The 20,084-nt window shown below is 31.0% G+C and overlaps 1 protein-coding gene across 1 annotated transcript; it reads right to left on the bottom strand.

The window, feature by feature from the left end:
* Positions 1–10: 10 nt before the first annotated feature.
* LOC113512043 (hemicentin-1-like) lies at positions 11–18,313 on the bottom strand. Its single transcript, XM_026895806.3, has 21 exons — positions 18,052–18,313; positions 17,313–17,548; positions 15,645–15,770; positions 14,947–15,036; positions 13,428–13,547; positions 12,799–12,964; positions 11,320–11,495; positions 10,582–10,657; positions 10,006–10,163; positions 9,418–9,589; positions 8,564–8,845; positions 8,288–8,360; positions 7,876–8,075; positions 6,575–6,712; positions 5,870–6,001; positions 4,763–4,884; positions 3,630–3,872; positions 2,781–2,919; positions 1,745–2,388; positions 1,394–1,519; positions 11–751 (listed from the first exon to the last, which is right to left on the bottom strand). Exons 1-21 carry the CDS (start codon positions 18,275–18,277, stop codon positions 545–547), a joined length of 3,852 nt encoding a protein of 1,283 aa, XP_026751607.2. The 5' UTR covers positions 18,278–18,313; the 3' UTR covers positions 11–544.
* Positions 18,314–20,084: the final 1,771 nt, after the last annotated feature.

Here is a 20,084-nt window from a genome sequence, read left to right as displayed (position 1 = left end):
ATAAATAGAGTGATTAATAAAATAATTTAATTAATATCTTTATCAAAATACATATTACCGTAGTTCAAAATATACAATATTGTAAAAGCAAACATCATATGACGTAAAAAATATAAACTGAAAATTCAAAAATTATTTTTTCTTACAGTAGGTACATAAAATATAAATTCGATGCATTAATAAGAAGAAACGTACAACTTTAATTACACTACTTTTTCGCATTGCATGGTTTATGGTTTAGAAGAGACAAGAATTTTCGCGATTAATTTACATTACTTCGTTATAGTATACAGTCGGCAAATATGTCGAATAAAAATAAAATGTTGAATGCAAAAACTCTCGATATAGAGAAACAATTTGTGTGATGTGCGACAATGAGTCTAATGAAGAAAAAGCTTCTGTCTGGTAAGCGGAGGCAACACAGCGCTACATCAGTCTACATGTAACCTCAAGCACTAAACTTGATCAAAACATTAAGATAACTCCAGTAAATTATCATGGTATACCCAAATTATCGTATTAATTCACGTTTATTAAGAAATTGTTATACATTGAGTAAAAATATATTAGAGTTTATCTCAAATTTCTCTATGAAATTGTTTATACTGCAACAGTAAGTAAACTGGTTGGAAATCTGCTGCATCCAGTTGAGCTCTCTGCAGGTATTCTCACAGAGAATATCAGATACAACTGGCGAGGGGTGATTCACATGAACAATTACTTTGACGTCGTCGTCTTCGAATTTCACCACCTGTATTCAAATAAAGGTTTTCATTATCTACTAGTTTTTGCTCACGACTTTGACTATTTGGAATTGGATGACAAATTATTTAGGGGGTGTAGGACTTTTCAGCGCTGATGTTCGCTGCTTATAAACGGGTATAACTATTGTTAAATTAAACATGACATCTGTAACGCTCGAAAGCATAACCTGAAACAGACTTCCTGACAGTGTATCATGCCGATACTATATTAACATATGGTATATCACAATGAAATCTGCAACAGTTATTAAGCTACATATTTAATAATATCACGTATAATATAAAGCATTCATTTTAGTGTAATTATATAAAGCATTTATTTTAATGTATGAATAAATTAAAATGTAGTCTAAAAATCTACTTATTGTTGTTTTTGCTTCTACCACCAGAGACTTTAATTTCGTTTACTAATCTGGACCGCATAGAACTCAGGAATATTAGGATTTCCTAAATATTTTCTATATACAAATATTGATCAGTTATAGATTTAATATATAGAGAAGAACATTTTCTTCTCTAAATCTTCTTTTAATAATTTTTAAATTTAATACAATTTTCTAAACTATACAGAAAAGGTTTATAGTAATGGGCCATTTAGCCAATTATTATGATTTTCCCATTTGTCTTACCTTCCAGAGATATCTCGGTACGAGTTTTCCATTATAATTCTCCACTTTGCTTGCTCCTGACCAGATTGTGACAGGATCATATGCACCATAATTTCTGACAACATTTTCAATTATGGACCATGCATCCTAAAAGTCGATTACATTCATTAGTTACTTTATTTTAAAATCGTTTAATATTATTTACCCATATATATTACTTAAAAATAAATTCAAAAATTTCAACGAATTATAACAAAATGTAAGCCCTCTCTAGTATTATCGTTTGAAAGTTCTTTTATATTATTAATTTAATTTCATAATAATTGATAGAATATAATATTAATAATTTATAAAATGATGAATAACTAATACCTTTTTATTACAAGGAACCCAAACTGGGACTGCATTCACTTGCGTCATGAAGGTAGCTACTTGGGCCGGTCCTTGTACAACGTCGTTTCTGTTAACTAACTGTCTTTTAGCATAGCAACATGTCTTATTACCCACGCAGTTATACGTGGAATCAAACGGACTATTTTGTAGCTCAATATTATTAAACCAATTTATTTGTGCGTTATCATTAACATTTCCTTCGGTTATTGCTACTCTTGTATATAGAGGTATATTGTTTATTGTATCGAAGCAAACATTAAATACATCAATGAAACCATTCACTTCAAATCCAACGTGAATTAATTCACTATTTTTATTATAGCATTTTTCACCATTTTTCTGTATAGTGGGAAGAACCGGATTATGACATTGCAAATTTGAAGTGGTATAATATCTGTCATCTATTAGAAAAATGTCTTTATGATCACATACAACTGTAACTACGCTCTGGTTTATAAAATTTTCAAAGTTATTGTTTCTCTTGGTATTATTATTACAAGATAATAGCAGTTTTTGTCCGCTGCTTACTTGCAAATAATTCTTTAATTCACCAAAATTAGATAACGTCGACGTATCGGTAATAATTACTGGTCCCTTTTTATTATTTCTATTAATCAAACAATCTGAAAAATATGTATTTAATTAGATACAATATTTATTGTGACAAAGGTCATTTACAAAGGTACCTCTGTCTCGTGTGTCGGGACGTTTAGTAACATTTCTGTATTTTGATTTTAAGATTGGTAGCATAATTGCAGAGTACTGATGCGTAATACCTTATTCCTCTAAAATGGCAATGCGTGCATGTGACAGTATAATCTTTTATGGAACTGTTCATGTTTATACGTGATTATTATAATTTTTCATCAGGTCCATTGTCAGTTTGTTTACCATTTAATATCTTTATAAAAAATTAGCCATTAAATGAATATCATAATCAATTATGCTATAAACATTCATTAAAATAAATAGAAAGAAATATAAATTATTTTAGCAGTGAACGTTTTCAACAAACCTTGAGACGTTACTTTGATGTTCTTTTCTACACTGCCGTGCACGTTACTCACACGACATTTATAGTCTCCCCAGCCTAACACGGGCTGCTCTAGAGACATAGATCCTGGTATTATCTTCCCATTATATATCCATTCTACCTAAAATGTATTAAATGTGTAATGAAAGGTTCTGTAAGATTATAAATAGCTGCAGTGACCAGGTCGATATTAATTTTGATACTCCAATTGTTTTTGTACGAAATATCTATAAATATATAAAATGAGTCGTGCTGCTGGATCTGCTTCTGGATATGGTGGCTTTAGTTGTTAGTTGTTAAGTATTTAATAATAGATGTAAGCTATATATATTTCTCAGTACTTATTGTTATACATGTATCAATATATGCTGTGTTTGCCTATAAAAAATTGTTACACTTAGTTCTAAGCTCCATAATTGTACATATATATTTACATTATTTTGTGGAAACAATTATTGGTAAACCTAAATAAATAAATAAATAAATGAAAGGGATTAATAAATAAAAAAAAATTAATGTAAAAATAATTTTTCAACCTATCATGCTGTTCGACCAAATGACATCTGATAAAGTCGCTTTCTTGTATATCTCTGTTTTGTATTTTTTTGCCGTAAAGCAGCTATGTTGGTATGGTTTTATTTTATTTTGAAGGATGGACTATAGAACTGAAATTACAGGGTACGGAGACTCAAAACTTCAGTTGTTAGAAATGGCAACAAACGTGTATCATAGTGCCCATCTTTCTTTCCAACCTACTTCAACCATGAAGCAGTAATATTTTACAACTGCAAAATACTGCTGCTTATTAAGTTAACAAATAAGTAAACTTACCGTAACATTAGGTTTAGCATTTACATCACAGTAAATCATTATGTCATCACCATTCCAGTTAATAAACACAGGGGAAGCGGCTTCATCTTGTTCAAAAGTGGGTGGATATCCGAAATCCACTATGTATGTCTGCGATACGGAACCCCGCTTGTTACTCACTCGGCATGTATAATTACCATCATTAAAAACAGTAGTATTATTTAAATATAAATACTTTCCAGTAAAATTCGTTGGAGAACCATCCTGGAAGTAAACAGGTGTTTTAACTGTAGGTACCAAAAAATGGAGCTGTTATTTAATATCTCTGACAATTTTTATAAATGTTGATTATTCCCTTTTTTATTGAAAGAGCTTAGTCAGCGATATATTCGTATTATGTCATTATTTTTTTTCAAATTGGTATAGTTTTTATTTTGATTTTTGAAAATTCGATGTTCTCTATATTTTTTTTAAAAAATTATTTCACTGGCATACCATAGCCTCTCCATAATGGGTGTTTTGCCAATACTTGCCACGCTTGGCAACCACAATTTCATTCTGGTGATGTTTTAAGAGTGACGCTGCTGCCTATCCCTCGACCATAAGCTACCTTATTCGCCTCTTACGACACCCACGGGAAAGGAAGGAGTGGACTATTTTATGCTGGGACCTACATGGCTAATTTAATATCAAACTGACAGTGAAATTAAGGGGTATGGAAACGTAACAGTATAATAATGGCAACGCATGAGATGGGGAGGGGGGGAAAGGGATTGTTAGTAATGGAAACTGAGAATCCCATTGCTAGCAATATACCCAACCAGGTCGACCTCCTAGCGGTTCCTCCTGGAAACTATCATGGTTAATTCCTGATGAATTCATCATGATGGGCTAACTGGCCTGTTTTCATTCTCACCTATCACCCTACACTGGTGCTCCGCCAGCGTATCCCGTTAGCGCAGACGGGGTCACCATACCTTTTTCACCTATCAAAAAAAACGTATGAGATGGGGCACTTACACAACACGTGGGCATCATAGTGTATTATATAATGTCCACTGTATTGTTCATATCTATTCTTGAATGTTACCATTTTTCAACAAAGGAGTCATCAACTTCTTTGTTTTTCTAAGTAACGTAAAAAAAGATCTTACCAGAAACCACCTGACAGTGTCTGTATGAGATATTGGTAGCGAGCAACTCAAATTCATTGGTTTATTTTCTAATAAAAATACATTATGCCATTTGCCATATGTGTCATCGGAATTTAGATCGGCTGCAACAATAAATTGTTTGTAAAATGAGAAACAATTTTTAATTTATATTTTTGATGATTTTGTGACTTTAACGAGTAATTTATATTTATATAATGTAATCTATGGTAAATAAAAAAATATATATTACTGAAAATTACATAGGTATGTTAAAATTTTGTGTTTAAAATTGACACAATGACGACAAAATTCATAAGGTTCTGATTCAGTCTGATGCTAAGAATTCGAGCTATCTATCTCTTGCTACTTAATCTGCGTTACTGGTATAAAGTTGTTTATCAGAAGTATTATATTATCTGTGCCAGAAGTAAAAAGTAGTCTATATAATCCACCAAAAATACTATGTGTATATCTTTCATAACGATTGGTCAAGTAATTGAAGTGCCAAACGTAACAAAGTCACTTTTATATTGATACTAGTGCCCTGTCCCGGCTTCGCACGGGTGGACATTTTTACATTGTATAAAGTGGCCATTAAGGCTGCACACGCGACGGAAGCGTAAAAATGGAATAACTTCTCCCGTTTTCCCAACATTTCCCTTCACTGCTCTGCTCCTATTGATCGTAGCGTGACGAAAAGTATACTATAACCTGCCCAAGAGTATAAAGAATAATTGTACCAAGTTTCGTTAAAATCCGTCGAGTAGTTTTTGTTTCTATAACCAACATACATACAGACAGACAGACAAAAATTTTACTGATAGCATTTTTGACATCAGTATCGATTACTAATCACCTTTTAGTTTTTAAATAAAAATAACTGATTTTGTCACAATTGAAGTCGTTTTTTTTCTTGTGAAACACAATCTTAAATTACAAAAAGGGAGAATATTCGGCCACTTGTATTTTTTAGGTTTGTGTAAAGTTTCTAAAGAGAAAATTTTAATAAAGCTAAACTTGTTTAGCCATAAAAGTTGTATAAGAAGTATTATCAAGGATTCCTTTATCTTATAATAGCTGTAATTAATTATCAACTGCATAACTTACGAGTTACTTCAACATTAAACTCTTTCTGATCTGTGCCTTCCTTGTTAGTCGCCGTGCAGGTATAGTAGTTGGTGTCATTGACATTAGGCTTATTAATAATAAGATAATCATCACTGACAACGAATTTTCCATCTGAAATATTACAATCGTTTTGTGCTTTATATTTTGAATCGGATTTTAATAATGATCTAATTTTATATATAACTAGCTGTTTTCTGCATCATTGCCCGCTTCTAACTATGTAGTTCCGGTATATCAGTCCCATTGGAGCCCTTCATGAATCCTGTCTCATATTGTATTATATTCTTAAGTGACAATAACATACCTAATACCTTTATAAAGTTTCAGCCAATTCAACTGATCGGTTATTTTATAGCATTTTATATGTGATTCTTTATATAGATATAACTTTTTTATTTATGAACTGATTGAAATAAAATATACACTAAATATTAAGTGGATAAAAGCGCAACGCACTTGTGAAAACCGTGTTCAAATCGGTTAAGCCGTTTCTGAGATTAGCGTGCATAAATGTACAGGCAAACAGACTTAAATTCTAAAACTCATTGTTTTGGGTTCTATTGCGTTCACAGCGCCCCTCTATAATAGTTTTTCTTATATATCTTTCATGTACAGATAGCGATCAGTTACGATTTTATTATATGTATTGTTTATTATAAAGATAAAAAAATTAAATTCTTGTACCTGTTGCTATCTGTAAACCGTTTACTTTCCATGTGACCACATGTTTCGGGTATCCCTCGACCGTGCATGGTATTTTTAAAACGAGATCATCTTCAACGGCTTGCATCATCGTTTTTGTATTGATAATTTTCGGTGTAGCTGAAATTTGAAAACAAAAATTAACGTTTCCATATTAATGTTTGTTAATTATGTCAGTTACCACCCTTTTTAAAACCTTCCTAAACCTTAAAACAGGAAAACGAATCTAAATGTTAGGAAAACAATGTACTAATACAATACATCATCTCTAATTGAACTGTCAAATCTTAAAATCATTAAACTAAATTTCTAATGTAAGTAATATATTCATTTATTTTAACATTTATTATATAAGTAGGTAGGTATTATATGTATTCATAGTGTATGTATTTATGTAATATTTTATTATATATTTTAATATTTTATTTAACTGTATATTTGTTTATGTATTAATAGTTGTAGCACTTCAGCTGCCCGCTAACGAAATGCTTTCTCACTGTATTGGGTTGACTGGAAGAGATCTCTGTCAGAGATAAGTCCACCCTTGCTCACAACATTTATGAATACATTATTTTATATGTAACTTACAAGTGCAATAAAAAATATATATACATCAATGCAAAAGAAAAAAATGCTCGAATACAGTTCATATTGAGATGCGTCACAGATTTTCGCCACATGTAGTCACCCTGAGGGGACGTGGGAAAGCAGTCCGGGGCATATGCTCAACTCTGCTGGTGTCGCTCGCCGCAGATTGCTACGAGGAGAGATCAAAAAGGTCGCGGAATGGAGGGATTGGTAGGGGGTTGGTTTAATTATTCCCAAAAATGAAAGTCTGCAATTTTGGCCTATTTTGACAACAAAGATAAATCTTTTTTTCCCCTGGTATAAACAAACAAACCATTCAGCGTGGTACATGAGCTGCGTGTGATTCTTCTCTTATGGATAGTAACTTATTATCATCATGCTCCATCCTTTTATAAGAAGAAATCCTATGAGAACAAAGAAGAAAACATAGAAGAATTCCGTGCTCAATAATGGAGACGATAATGAGTTGTTTTGTTGATAGCCAACATCATAGAAATTATAACGAATATATCAAAGTTGGTAACCCTTAGCTATATTACACGTACACATAAACGAAATACTGCAGTGTAAATCGCTAATAGGAATATGATCTTTCAAATTATTCAAGTAACAAAAATTTCATAAAGTATTTTTCTTTGTATAAAGATAAAGATGGATTGCATGGAATATTTTTTGTATTATTAATTTCAATTTACCTTCAACAACCAACTCGGTTGCTGCAACATCGTGGCCCGCGACGTTTATAGCCGTACACTTATATCGGCCAGCATGAATCAAATCAGCTCTTTTAATCACTAACTCTTCACTCGATGATAAATTTACAAATTTATAGCTATTCGAATTTATATTTCTGTATACTAATTCAATCTTCGGTTTTGGGTTTGCTAAGCGAACTCTGAAAAATTTGTCAAAATTAAATAATAGGATTGTTTGCTTCACACCGATATATTTATACAAGTATATATATTTTAAGTAAAAAAATAAATTGTACGTAAAACAAGGAAGTTTACCATCGTCATTATCATCAAATTACTTATTCTCTATTCACAGCAAAGGCTTAATTTTATGTTGATAGTTAGATATAAATTTTTTAAGTGATGTACTTACTTGCAGGAAATCACAACTGTCTCATTCCGTTTCACTACTATTTTACCACCTTTGTTGTTAAGAAGAGGACGAACTGAAATATGAAAGCTGTATAATTATTTTGTTTTTACATTATACGGTATATGAAACCTTATAAATTGAAATATCGTTTACAATAATGGCAATTTATAATATATAACCTTATACAATACTGAATGACTTTTTTTCATTTTCATACATAAATGTAAAAAAAAATTAATAACTATTTAGTAGGTTTATGAATATAATTATTCTTACTAAGGTTCGTAATTATAACATTTTTTGTTATAGTTGGTCCCTTATAACCGTTATCTTTCAGCACAGGAGTACAGGTGTAACGTCCATCTTGATAAAGGTCTATTGATATTATTTTCAGTTCAGTTTCATCATCAGAAATAGAGTATACTCCATTTTTTGGTACCACTTCGATAAATTTCTGTGTAATTTTGTCATAATGTTTCCATATAATTTTCATTGGTAACTTTGATCTCACTTTGCACTTCAGAATTCCTTCTTTTCCGTATTCAAATCTTTTTGAGCCTAAAATGACGTTCGGCAAGATTAAATACTGATATTGCCTTCAACACCTTACATAATAAAAATTTTGATTAAGGATTAACTACTATCGTTATTAGTAAAAGTTCTACAATCTTCCTACTAATTATAAATCTCAGACCATTATGCAACTGATGTTTCAACTTTAAATGAAATATCAAGTTTTTATCAGCAAATTAAATTTTTAGAAAAATAACATATGTTGATCATATAATATAAAAGCCGATTGAAAACAATAAGCAAATAAAATAAGTTAATTTGCTAAATATAACTGGTGTGTATGTTAAAAACTAGCTAAGTCAAATCTAGAGCTTCAATTTATCCTAAGTTGTCTGCTTATTGTAAATACTACTACTGTTCAAATTAAAGAAATTATATTTATATATTAATAGCAAAGATCGTTACAGCAAAAAAAAATACGAAAATAATAAATTGTATTTTAAATTTACTTTAGTGCTATCTAATCTAATATATTGGCATATCTTTAACTGCCTAGTTTTTTTTACTATCTACTTTGGCTTGACTAGTTTATTAAAAACAAATGTGTTCAAACAAACCTTCCAAGGCTTCCTCTTCGATTGTGAAGGGTGAAGTAACATTTACATAAATGATTTCCGTTGTGCTTTTCCCTTGGTTATTGGTTGCTAAACAATAATATTTCCCAGGATTCTTTACATTTGACAGTCGCAGATAACTAATATGATTATAGGGTAATTCAACAGCGGAGCTCTGTATGTAAAAGTTAAATATTATTTCAAATGAATTTTCATTTCCATAATACTGACCAAAATTCTATTATATATATATATATATATATTAAGTTATTATTACTTGTAGCCTAAGTGTGTGAATTATTGAAATAAATTTTCATTTATAATTAAACTTTTAATACTAGCAGAATGTTCTATGATAGTGCATGAATGTTCTACGATAAATATTTATTTTCTTAACTCTATTATTAACAAGAGTAATTTGTGTGAATCGCACACAAATGTATATCTTGTTTTCATTTTTATATCGATACGTCTGATCTTAGGAAGAATATAATTTTATTAACTTTATAAACATTATACTTTGTAGATAATATTATAGAAAATTAATAAAACATACGAGTAGTTGGATTGCAATAAAATTATTAATCCCACCTGTGACACTAGCTTGTTCCCTCGAATATCCCTCCATACAATGTTCGGTGTTGGATACGCACTGACTCTACACGTTAACACTAACGAACCATTGTAATCCACAGTTGTTTTTGCACCTTCACTAATTGTTGCTACTGGAACTTTATTATCTGGAAGCTCTATAAAAGATTTTTTTATGTCAAATAAATAATAGGTGTAATATATTGGTTTGTTTTAAAGCTAACTTTGTGTTTAGTGTATAATTTTCTTTATACCCAACCTAGTATATAGTAGTCACCTAACACGTTTATTTTTATGTATACTTTCATATTCGTTGAAAAAAAAAATTTCAAAATGATTGCAGTGTTTTTGACAAATATTCTTATGTTATACATCTTCTGTTATGTTTAGGAAGGAATAATACTTTCTATATGTGTAAGTGTTTTAGTTGGGTAGTAATGTGCAATGATTATTATATAATTTGAATAATTGTCAATACCGGCTTTATTAAACTTATAATTAATAATAATAAGTATTTCCTTTATTTTTATCATTTAATTTCAAGACTTTTGTAGCATAATTGAAAAAAGCACTTACTAGGTTTCTGTGGTTCTACGGGTGTGTTCGCTATTCTTCTAATGGATTTGCCTGTTTGAATGCTTCTACCTATTATCTGAAATTAATCAGTTTTAAATATTAACAATACTTCGTATGAGGGTGTCACTTTTTGACATCGAATATATCTAGGTTTCCTTCGTTATATATGAAGGCCTCTAACGTGATCTAACACAAGATAGATTTTGGTATATTCCGGAGCACGAAGCAAGTAGCAATAATTATTACATGTTTTTGATATTTTTTGAAAAATGAATTTGATATTTTTTCTTTCTCCTTAAATTTCTAAATTCGTACTTTGCACAATTCATAAAACTAATATCATACAATAAAATTGGAAGTGTAAAAAAGTTTGTGTGGGTAAGTTTTAAAGAACTTTGTAGTTAAATATAAAAGAAACATGAATAAGAAAGAATGAAGATGGTAAAGAAAATAATTGACGTCAAAAAAAAGAATTTAAAAGTAACAGATCTTTAGAAATACAAAAATGATACAAAAAAGGAGAATCATGTTAGGAAAAGCAAGTCCTTAATAAGGGAAATGTGCATAAAAAAATTTGATACTGAGGAATCACATGAACACTGCATAATCGTGATATTAATTTACAGTGTTATAGGTACTATTTCGTCACATTATGTACGAAACTACATTTGTAACGCAACTTCGGATTTAGAAAGATCATAATTTTTTCATTCCCAGTAACTCCAAAATTGTACTTACCGCAACCTTAAACCGTGATGTAGGCCAAAGCAAAGCATCGGTTGTGTACATATCTCTACTGATTTTGTTAAGTGGTATTTCTTTAATTATATTTTCATTCATATCTAGTATCTGTATTTTTATTATTACGTTACGATTAGGATCAGTAACAGATACAGTTAAGTGACTTTTTGTACCTTAAAATTATTTAAACACTTTAATATTCACATAATATATGCACAATAATACTAATAATACTCTCACTTAAATTAGTTACGTAATAGTAACTAGGTGTCAGGTTGTATAGGCAGGTCAAGGATATGGCCTGGGATAGAACTGGCTGGAGGATGATGCATGAATTAGTTACACCGACAAGAGGAAACTCTTAAATGAAATGAAATGAATAGTAAGTTTCATTATGGTATAAAGAATTTTTAGGTTTTGATTACTAGATGACAAGTTTATTTGTCCTCTTATTAAATTTCTCTTATTAATCTTATTAAATACGAAGTATATGATCATTTTTAATCAACAAATTTCAAATGATCCAAACATGACTCTAATTATGAGAATTGATCGTGAGATCCCTAAATTGCAGTACAGCGTTGTTGTTAACTAACCGTTCACAGCATACATGAAAACTATTGGTTAATCAAAAGGTCATCTGCTTCGTTCTCTAACTAGAATAACTTATTGTAATAGAAAATACTTATTGTGTAAAAATATATGGAAGTATTATCTAAAATTCTTAGATTAGATATTCTTTAATAATTAATATTTATGTTAGTAGTTGCTGAACTTGAGCTTAAAATTCGAAGATGTGATCTCTTTAAAGTGCAGTATAACTAAGATCTTTCGCATTACCTAAATTTAAACTTGAATGAAAACTTTTGTAAGCTCACATACTACAAAAAATTTACATGCATTTATTGTACCTGATCAAGTATGAATGGAAAACAAAAATGCGCTTAAATAATTGAATTGCGAAAAGGGATTGTTAGTACGGGAAATTATTGTGGATTTGTCACAATAGGCCAACTGACCTAACTTCATCCTCAATCATCATTCATTGGATAATAAATCATAATAAGAAAATTAGATAGAATAAATTAAAGACTAGACGACTAATATTATCTGAGGGGGGAAGTAATTTGACAGCCCTATTGCTAGCAATATGCCTTAGCAGGTCCACCTCCATATGGTTCCCCCTGGAAACCAACGTGGTTAATTTTTGTTCAATTCGTCACGATGGGCTAACTGACCTGCTTCATCCTCACCTATTATTACTCACAGGAGTGTATTGTATATTTTATTATAGTATATTAGTGTATTTTTTTTTATACAACTTAGAATAGCAAACAAGCTGATGGCCCACCTGATGGAAAGTGGTAACCGTCGCCTATACACATGAGCAGTACCATGAACATAACAGAGTATACTGTTTCGCCCATTAAAAAAATTATTAGTATTATCTGAATTATTCCATCAGCTGTTACTCACCAGTAATGGGCTGTGCAATTGTATCCTTTAGTGACTTTGGTATTAATTCAGAAAATCCATGGATAAATGTGAAGTCAGTTCGACCGAAAACATATACAGACGCATATTGACTTGACCACACACGCGCAATGTATTCACCCGCGCTGGGGTTTATCAACTTTAACACCTGTTATCACAATGAAGGTGATTTGTAAAGTAATATCACGTTCTAAATAACTAATAACAAAATATTTGATCAGTACAAATTCTATATCAAAAAAGAGAATTATTTTGTACAAATTAATAAGAAAATTTAATAATCCATGCTCCTTTTCACTCTAGATTTGCTGGAAGAAAACTGTTACAAAATTAAGTTCGTCATTCGTACATTTTTGGACAAAATTATTGTAACAATCTTATAAAATAAATAATTGATTATTAATTAACAATTTTCAATATTTTTCATCGCATAATTTCTGTTTTTGCAACGAGTGGAAGAGAATATTATACACGTATAGCCCGCCTTTTGTACCAAACATTTCTAATATACCATGTCAAGAATAAATTAATTAATGAAAAAATTACAACCTTGAAGTATTATGTAAATTAATGAATATAATTATAGCATAAAAATGTAATAATGTCATTACCTTAACATTTAATGTCCATACATTATGTTCTGATATGATGTTTGGACCATTTACTTGTAAATGCACTTTTTTTCCAGACGTAGACACTAGAGCGTACTCAGTTTTATCATCAATTGTAAACTACAATCAAAATTTATTTATATACAGTACTGATAGTAAAAGGGACGTAGACAGATATGTCTATTATGTACTATATGTGCTCTTTTAATAAGACCTAACCCATTAATATTATAAATGCGAACGTTTATAGTGACATATGGATATATGTTTGTTACTCTTTCACACAAAAACTACTGGACGGATTTCGATGAAACTTTACAATATTATAAATTATAACTTTCTGATGTATACATCAAATTAGTACATAGACTATAAAAATAATAATAAACAAAGATATTGTGTAAATTGACCGAAGTATAATTATTTTTTATGCAACTTAGAATGGCAAACAAGCTGATAGAAAATGTTAACCGTCGCCTAGACATGAGCAGTACCATGGACATAACAAAGTATACTGTTTCGATCATGATACCCCCCATGCGTTTCCATTCCTAAGGACTCATGTGTTATTCCTCTGTACCCTATAAATTCACTGCCATATCCCACACAGCCATGCAAACACAACTGCTTCACGGTAGAAACACGAATGGAACAGAGCTGCCCAAGCAAATGACTTTTGTACAAAGTCTCCCTCTGGTAAATCTGTAAATAACTATAATTATCTCGTATCCTGACAAATATCTTAAAATTTAAGAGTTATTTCAGTGTGTGCTGCATAAACCGTTAGGGTTATACGAAAATATCAGAATAGATATTAGAATCGTTCATCTTAGAAAGTTTAAAAAAAGTCAGCGATTGCATATATTTTCCTTTTATGTGGAAGCCGATATAATTAAAATTGTGACATGGCAAAACATTAATTTTAATACTGCATTTACAATACAGATTTATGGTATTATAAATTATATGTGCATTATATGCTTATCCAAATAAGTACTTTTTCACTTTGATTATGTAATATATAATAGATAACCTTTGTCTTTTGTTATAACCATGACGATGTCTCTAGTAGAACGCGTATGAGGTGCAATGGCGCTCAGTGTCAAATTAAATTTAATAAGTCCAAGGAACAAGGTAGTAATTTTGTATTATATAATTGTATAGTCAGACTGCTTTTTATCGAAGTTTACTCAAACAAAGTCGCAGGTATAAACTAGTTCAATACAATAGCATATAGTGAAATTGAAATTATTAAGATTAAGAGATTTACCAGGGAAAATGAAAAAGAACCATTAAAAAGATTTTCTTTTAAATTTACTCGTACTTAAGGAGTAGATTTATTTAGAACAAAATTAATATGAAAGCAATAAATCCATAGACTCTATCTAGTATAAATAGAACTATCAAAACTTGTTCAGAATTAGGTATTGAATATATTGTGTAACGTACATATTTAATATTAAGCGTTAATAAAGTTTTCCTTTTTTGTAAATAGATAAATCTATTATATATAACTTACTTTAATGTCCGTCCATTTATTTGGTTCTATTTGTTTGGATGTAATCGTATTCTTCGTACCCTTAACAGTCTCAGAAATATATATGGGAATCTGTAACGGAAAATGAAACTATTAATGGATACCTTTTTTTTTATACAACTTAGAATGACAAGCTAACGGCCCACCTGATGGAAAGTGGTAACCGTCGCCTATAGACATAAGCAGTACCATGGACATAACCTCCATGTGTTGCCACTCCTGAGGACTTAGATGTTATTCCTCTGTACCCCATAAATTCACGCCATATCCCATCCTTCAAACCGAAACACATCCATGTAAACACAACTTCTTCTTGTAGAAACACGAATGGGACAGAGGTACCCAAGCAATCGACTTTTGTACAAAGTCTCCCTCTCTACCTATACGCTACAGAACAGAACTACAAACGAATACACTGTATCATTCGTGCGTTGCCATTCATGAGGATAATGGTTTTATATCTCCATACCCATAACTGTCATAGCATCCTCTTAGATTATATAGATAAAATACCTCCAAACAAATTTTCCGGAAAGAATTCCCACAGGGTTTTAGTCCAGAATAATGGTCTGAATTCATTGTTTCAGTTTCAACCTATCCCTTACACCCTGTATAACATCACGTACAAGTAGGTGTACTGTGGATTATAGGAGTGAATATATTTTATTATGTATACTTACCTTTGAAACTTCATTCTTTTCTATTACAAACGCTTGCCCCGAACATGCCTGGGCTATTTTGAAAAATACTTGTACTCCTTTGTTGTAATAATAATTAGAAAAATCTTCAGTTAAGACAAACACCACCTGTAATAGATAGAATAAGATCCTTTAAATCTCCGATTTTAGGGTTTCACGTCTTAAAAGTTAAAAGTTATGGGACCTCTCGCTTTACCTGGCGAGTTTAGTAAATCACTTCAATAGTGCTTTTCTACTCGCGTGGTGCTACCGTTTCGCGGTTGGTGTTAAAGTGTTAAGATTCATTGATGTTATAAAGTCGTATATTAACGACGGAATATTTTTAAATGTTTATAAAAAATGGTAAAATTACTCGTATTTAAAGTAATTTGTCTTCTTTATTTTTCACTTGTAAATTTACCAATTTCTACAAAAATATTACTAAATTTTGAAATCGTAGTAATATAAATAATTTTTATTCAAATAGCCTTATTTATTAAAAATGATTGTACTCAATTATATTTTGGGAAACTCACGACCCGGCCTTATAGTGAGTATCATCTACTTGAATACATCATAAATACAAATCACATTGATAACCCATGTTTGAGGGGGGGGCTGTTAGTAAAGAGGATTACCAGTCCTATTGCTAGCAATATACACTGCCAGGTCGACCTCCACGTAGCCCCCCCTGGACCACATATAATCCATCGTACTGAATTCTAGGCGTATCCATCACGATGGGCTAACTGACCTTCCTTTTCATTCTCACTTGTCATCTCCAATTGTCATCCATTAAAAAAAAATACACTACCCATGTGATTATTAAAATACTCATATATTACAATATTTAAATTGACATTTACAGTCAGAATAATTAATATAATATATTCCAATAATTATAAAATAGGGTTTATGTACTGGTAATGACGTTTTACTAAGGCATATTCACATTTAATTCACGTTTATCAGTTTTACAAAATCTTTTGTCTTTAAATAATAAGAGATTGTACAGAAGGGACTTATAATTAATAATAATATGATCAATGTGCTGTCCTCCCGGTATAGTAGGTAGGTGTAGGAAATAATAAACAATAATATGTCACATTGCGACTCACACGACCACCCGCCCGGACGTCACCCAGAGGAGTGGCTGGAGCTGGCGGCTTGCAGTCTATACTTTAATGAGTACATCACATCGATCATATACACTGACAAATTTGATTTTATGCAAATTTTGTGTTAGGGAGTTCAACATCAACCGACTTGATATAGTGAATAAGACTGATTCAGTACATGATCGGGCTCCTGGGGGATGTGCTAATATACCGGCGCATCCCCCGAGTAGTAGGGTGAGCACGCCATCCACCCTATCTTGAGAGAGGAAACCTGCTCTTACTATCAGGGGGCGGATCGCTGCCGTCGGAGATGTGGTGAGTGCGAAAGCGAACCCATGTCTCCGACATATGGCACCTCGAGGGTATATCGTCTGGTTTTTAGTGGGTACACCCCCACCTTACGGGGGAATTCCCACAGTACTCATTCACCTCCCACAAGGTGTATGGGTCTGCATAAAGCATTTTCCAGACGTTAAAAAAAAAAGTACATGATCGGGCATATATGTATAACAATTTGAGAGGGATATTTCGTATAGGCTATCAAATTTCTTACCTGGATCTGTTTCTTTTGACAAAGACTAACAATATCATCGTATAATTCGTAGTCTTTCGCCGGCGAGTCTGTGAATACGTATACGTCTGAACCCGGCAAACACTCTTCTAGAGCAAGCTTTGTTGCTTTCATGGATGGTTCGATCCAATCTAAATTTTTATTTCCATGTACTTTGATTGAATCAAGTGAAGCCTCGAAGCGATAACGATCGGTGGTCACTGTCTTAACCAATACGTCTGTAAATTATTATATTATTCTTTCTTTTATTCTTTATTGTACACAAAAGGTTATTAAAATGTAAAAACAAACATAATAGTGCACAAAGGCGAGCTTATCTCCAATAGAGATTTCTTCCAGCAAACCCAATATGAGAAAAGTGACAGTTTATTAGTAGTTACAGTCATACACGTGTACCAATCGACTTAAATGTTATAGCAAAAATAAATAAATAAAATGTCTTTACAATTGAAAAGACCAATAGGTATAAATAAATAAATAAAAATATATATAAGTAAATACATATAAATAGATAGATATATATTATATATAATACACAAATATAATAAGTACGTACATCAGCATTGTGAGAGGTAATAATTCTTCAGACGTGAGGATTGATTGAATAACAAAGTATCAGATAGTTCACAGATGAATCAGTTGAAGATTCTAAGCAACAGTTTAAGTGTGAGGTAATTAAATAGTAAGTAAATCAGAGGTAAAGTTCTGTTAATGTTTTTACCTGGATCATTAAGCGAGACATGTATCAAATTCTCGATTTGGCTGGACCGTTTACTAAGAATTACGTTCAAAATTTGCCGAGCTCCTTCCTGTACTTGTTTTATTTCTTGGGTCATAGAATACGTATCGTCTATAACAAATGCTAAACTGGTTTTTTTCTGACATGATATTGTAGTAATATTCACAAATATTAATAGTAAATTAAAATAAAACTTTCTGGGTATCATTTTCAATGTCGATACCACAACTACTGATCAAATTGGACCATAAGTTACATATTTATATGAAGCGGTATTTATTATTATGACTCAAGACCTATCTATGTATATATTATAGGTACGGTATTGTCGTAGAATAAATTCAATTATTTTTCCTCATTCACGCATTGTTTTGTAATATAATAATAATTATATCTCGTTAAAATAATAATTTATAACATTTATTGGTTTTTACCCAGATACATGGGTTGATTGGGACAAAAAATGACCTTAAGGATGACATTCTTCATGCCAAAGAGTGCTAGTATATCAAACATAACTTAGCAAATAATATCTAATAGTTTGGTTATATTTATCGTGCTTAAAGCTCGAATAAATGTATTATACCTATGAATATACTTGAAAGTATATAGAGAATCTTCTTTTGTAACACAGCTTTTGTTGATTTGTCTTAATGATTAATTCTCAATGTAACTGATGCCTAATTTAGGTACGACAAAAAAAATTAAGATTTAATAAAATAAAATATCTGGCAGCTTTCGTAATCGTTTTATAATCGATCTATTTGCCATCGATTTTGAAACGATTCGATCAATTATGGTTTAATTTATGATCCATAATATAAAAGTAATTATTCTTCTAATTAATATTTGTGCTTTGCTCCCAGTATATAATAACATCTTAAAATATAGTAATAATTATAATTAGAGACAATTTGAGTAAATTGCAGCTTTTCTCTAAAAAAATCTCTTCCAAAAATTTTTATTTATGCTACTTAGAATGGCAAACAAGCTGACGGCCCACCTTATGGAAACTGGTAACCGTCGCCTATAGACATGAGCAGTACCATGGACATAACAGAGTACCTATACTGTTTCGCCCATGATAACCCCCATGCGTTGCCATTCCTGAGGACTCAGGTGTTATTCCTCTGTACCCAGTAAATTCAAGCCATATCCCACCCTTCAAACCGAAACACAGCCATGCAAACACAACTGCTTCACGGTTAAAACACGAATGGGACAGAGGTGCCCAAGCAATCGACTTTTGTACAAAGTCTTCCTCTGGTAAATGGTAATTTAATGTTATGGCGTAAGATTCAACGAATGGATAAATGTAGTGCAAGAGAGATTTGAAAAGAAATATCTAAAGGACAATACGAGTAGGTAAGTGATGTAAATATAACAAAACCTATAGTTGTTTATAGATAGGTATATGTATTTACCAATGATTCATTTTAGCCAATGTTATCCCAAATATGCACATATATATATTAAATTAAATAATCAGTGATACATTTAATTGGATGTTTGTTTATCAGTTATTTTTAGTAACGGTTGTTAATTGTTTTCATACTAATAGTAAATAATAATAATTCATAATAATTATATCATTGTAGAAATACTCACAGCACATCAATATAATTTTAATATTTTCTTATTTTTGTTATAACATAAATTGTTATAACTTTAGTTATTACAATACTATCCGAATAGAGTTATGTGAAATAAAATGCATGTTTACTATGTAATGTTTACTCGTATAGCTTGTGACTATTTATAAAGGACGGTGGCTGCTTTCTATCAGGTGAACTATATTTTTATTTTACTATTCTTTGTACCTATACAACGCAAATATATAATTTAGATATCTACTCACAATTCAATTATATTCGAAATCAATATTCGAAATCATAAAACGGAATCAAAATTGGCGTAAATATCACGTATCATATAAAAAACACTGTTGAGAACCTCTTACTTTTTGAAGCCAACTTCAATAACTTACCAATAACTAAAATCATGATTGTGTAAAT

Source organism: Galleria mellonella, unplaced genomic scaffold, assembly GCF_026898425.1.
Source record: "Galleria mellonella isolate WM207_F2 unplaced genomic scaffold, CSIRO_AGI_GalMel_v1 utg184, whole genome shotgun sequence".
In the NCBI taxonomy this organism is placed as follows: domain Eukaryota; kingdom Metazoa; phylum Arthropoda; class Insecta; order Lepidoptera; family Pyralidae; genus Galleria; species Galleria mellonella.
The sequence above is the reverse complement of the archived record's forward strand: the minus strand, read 5'-3'. Positions and strand labels throughout refer to the sequence as shown.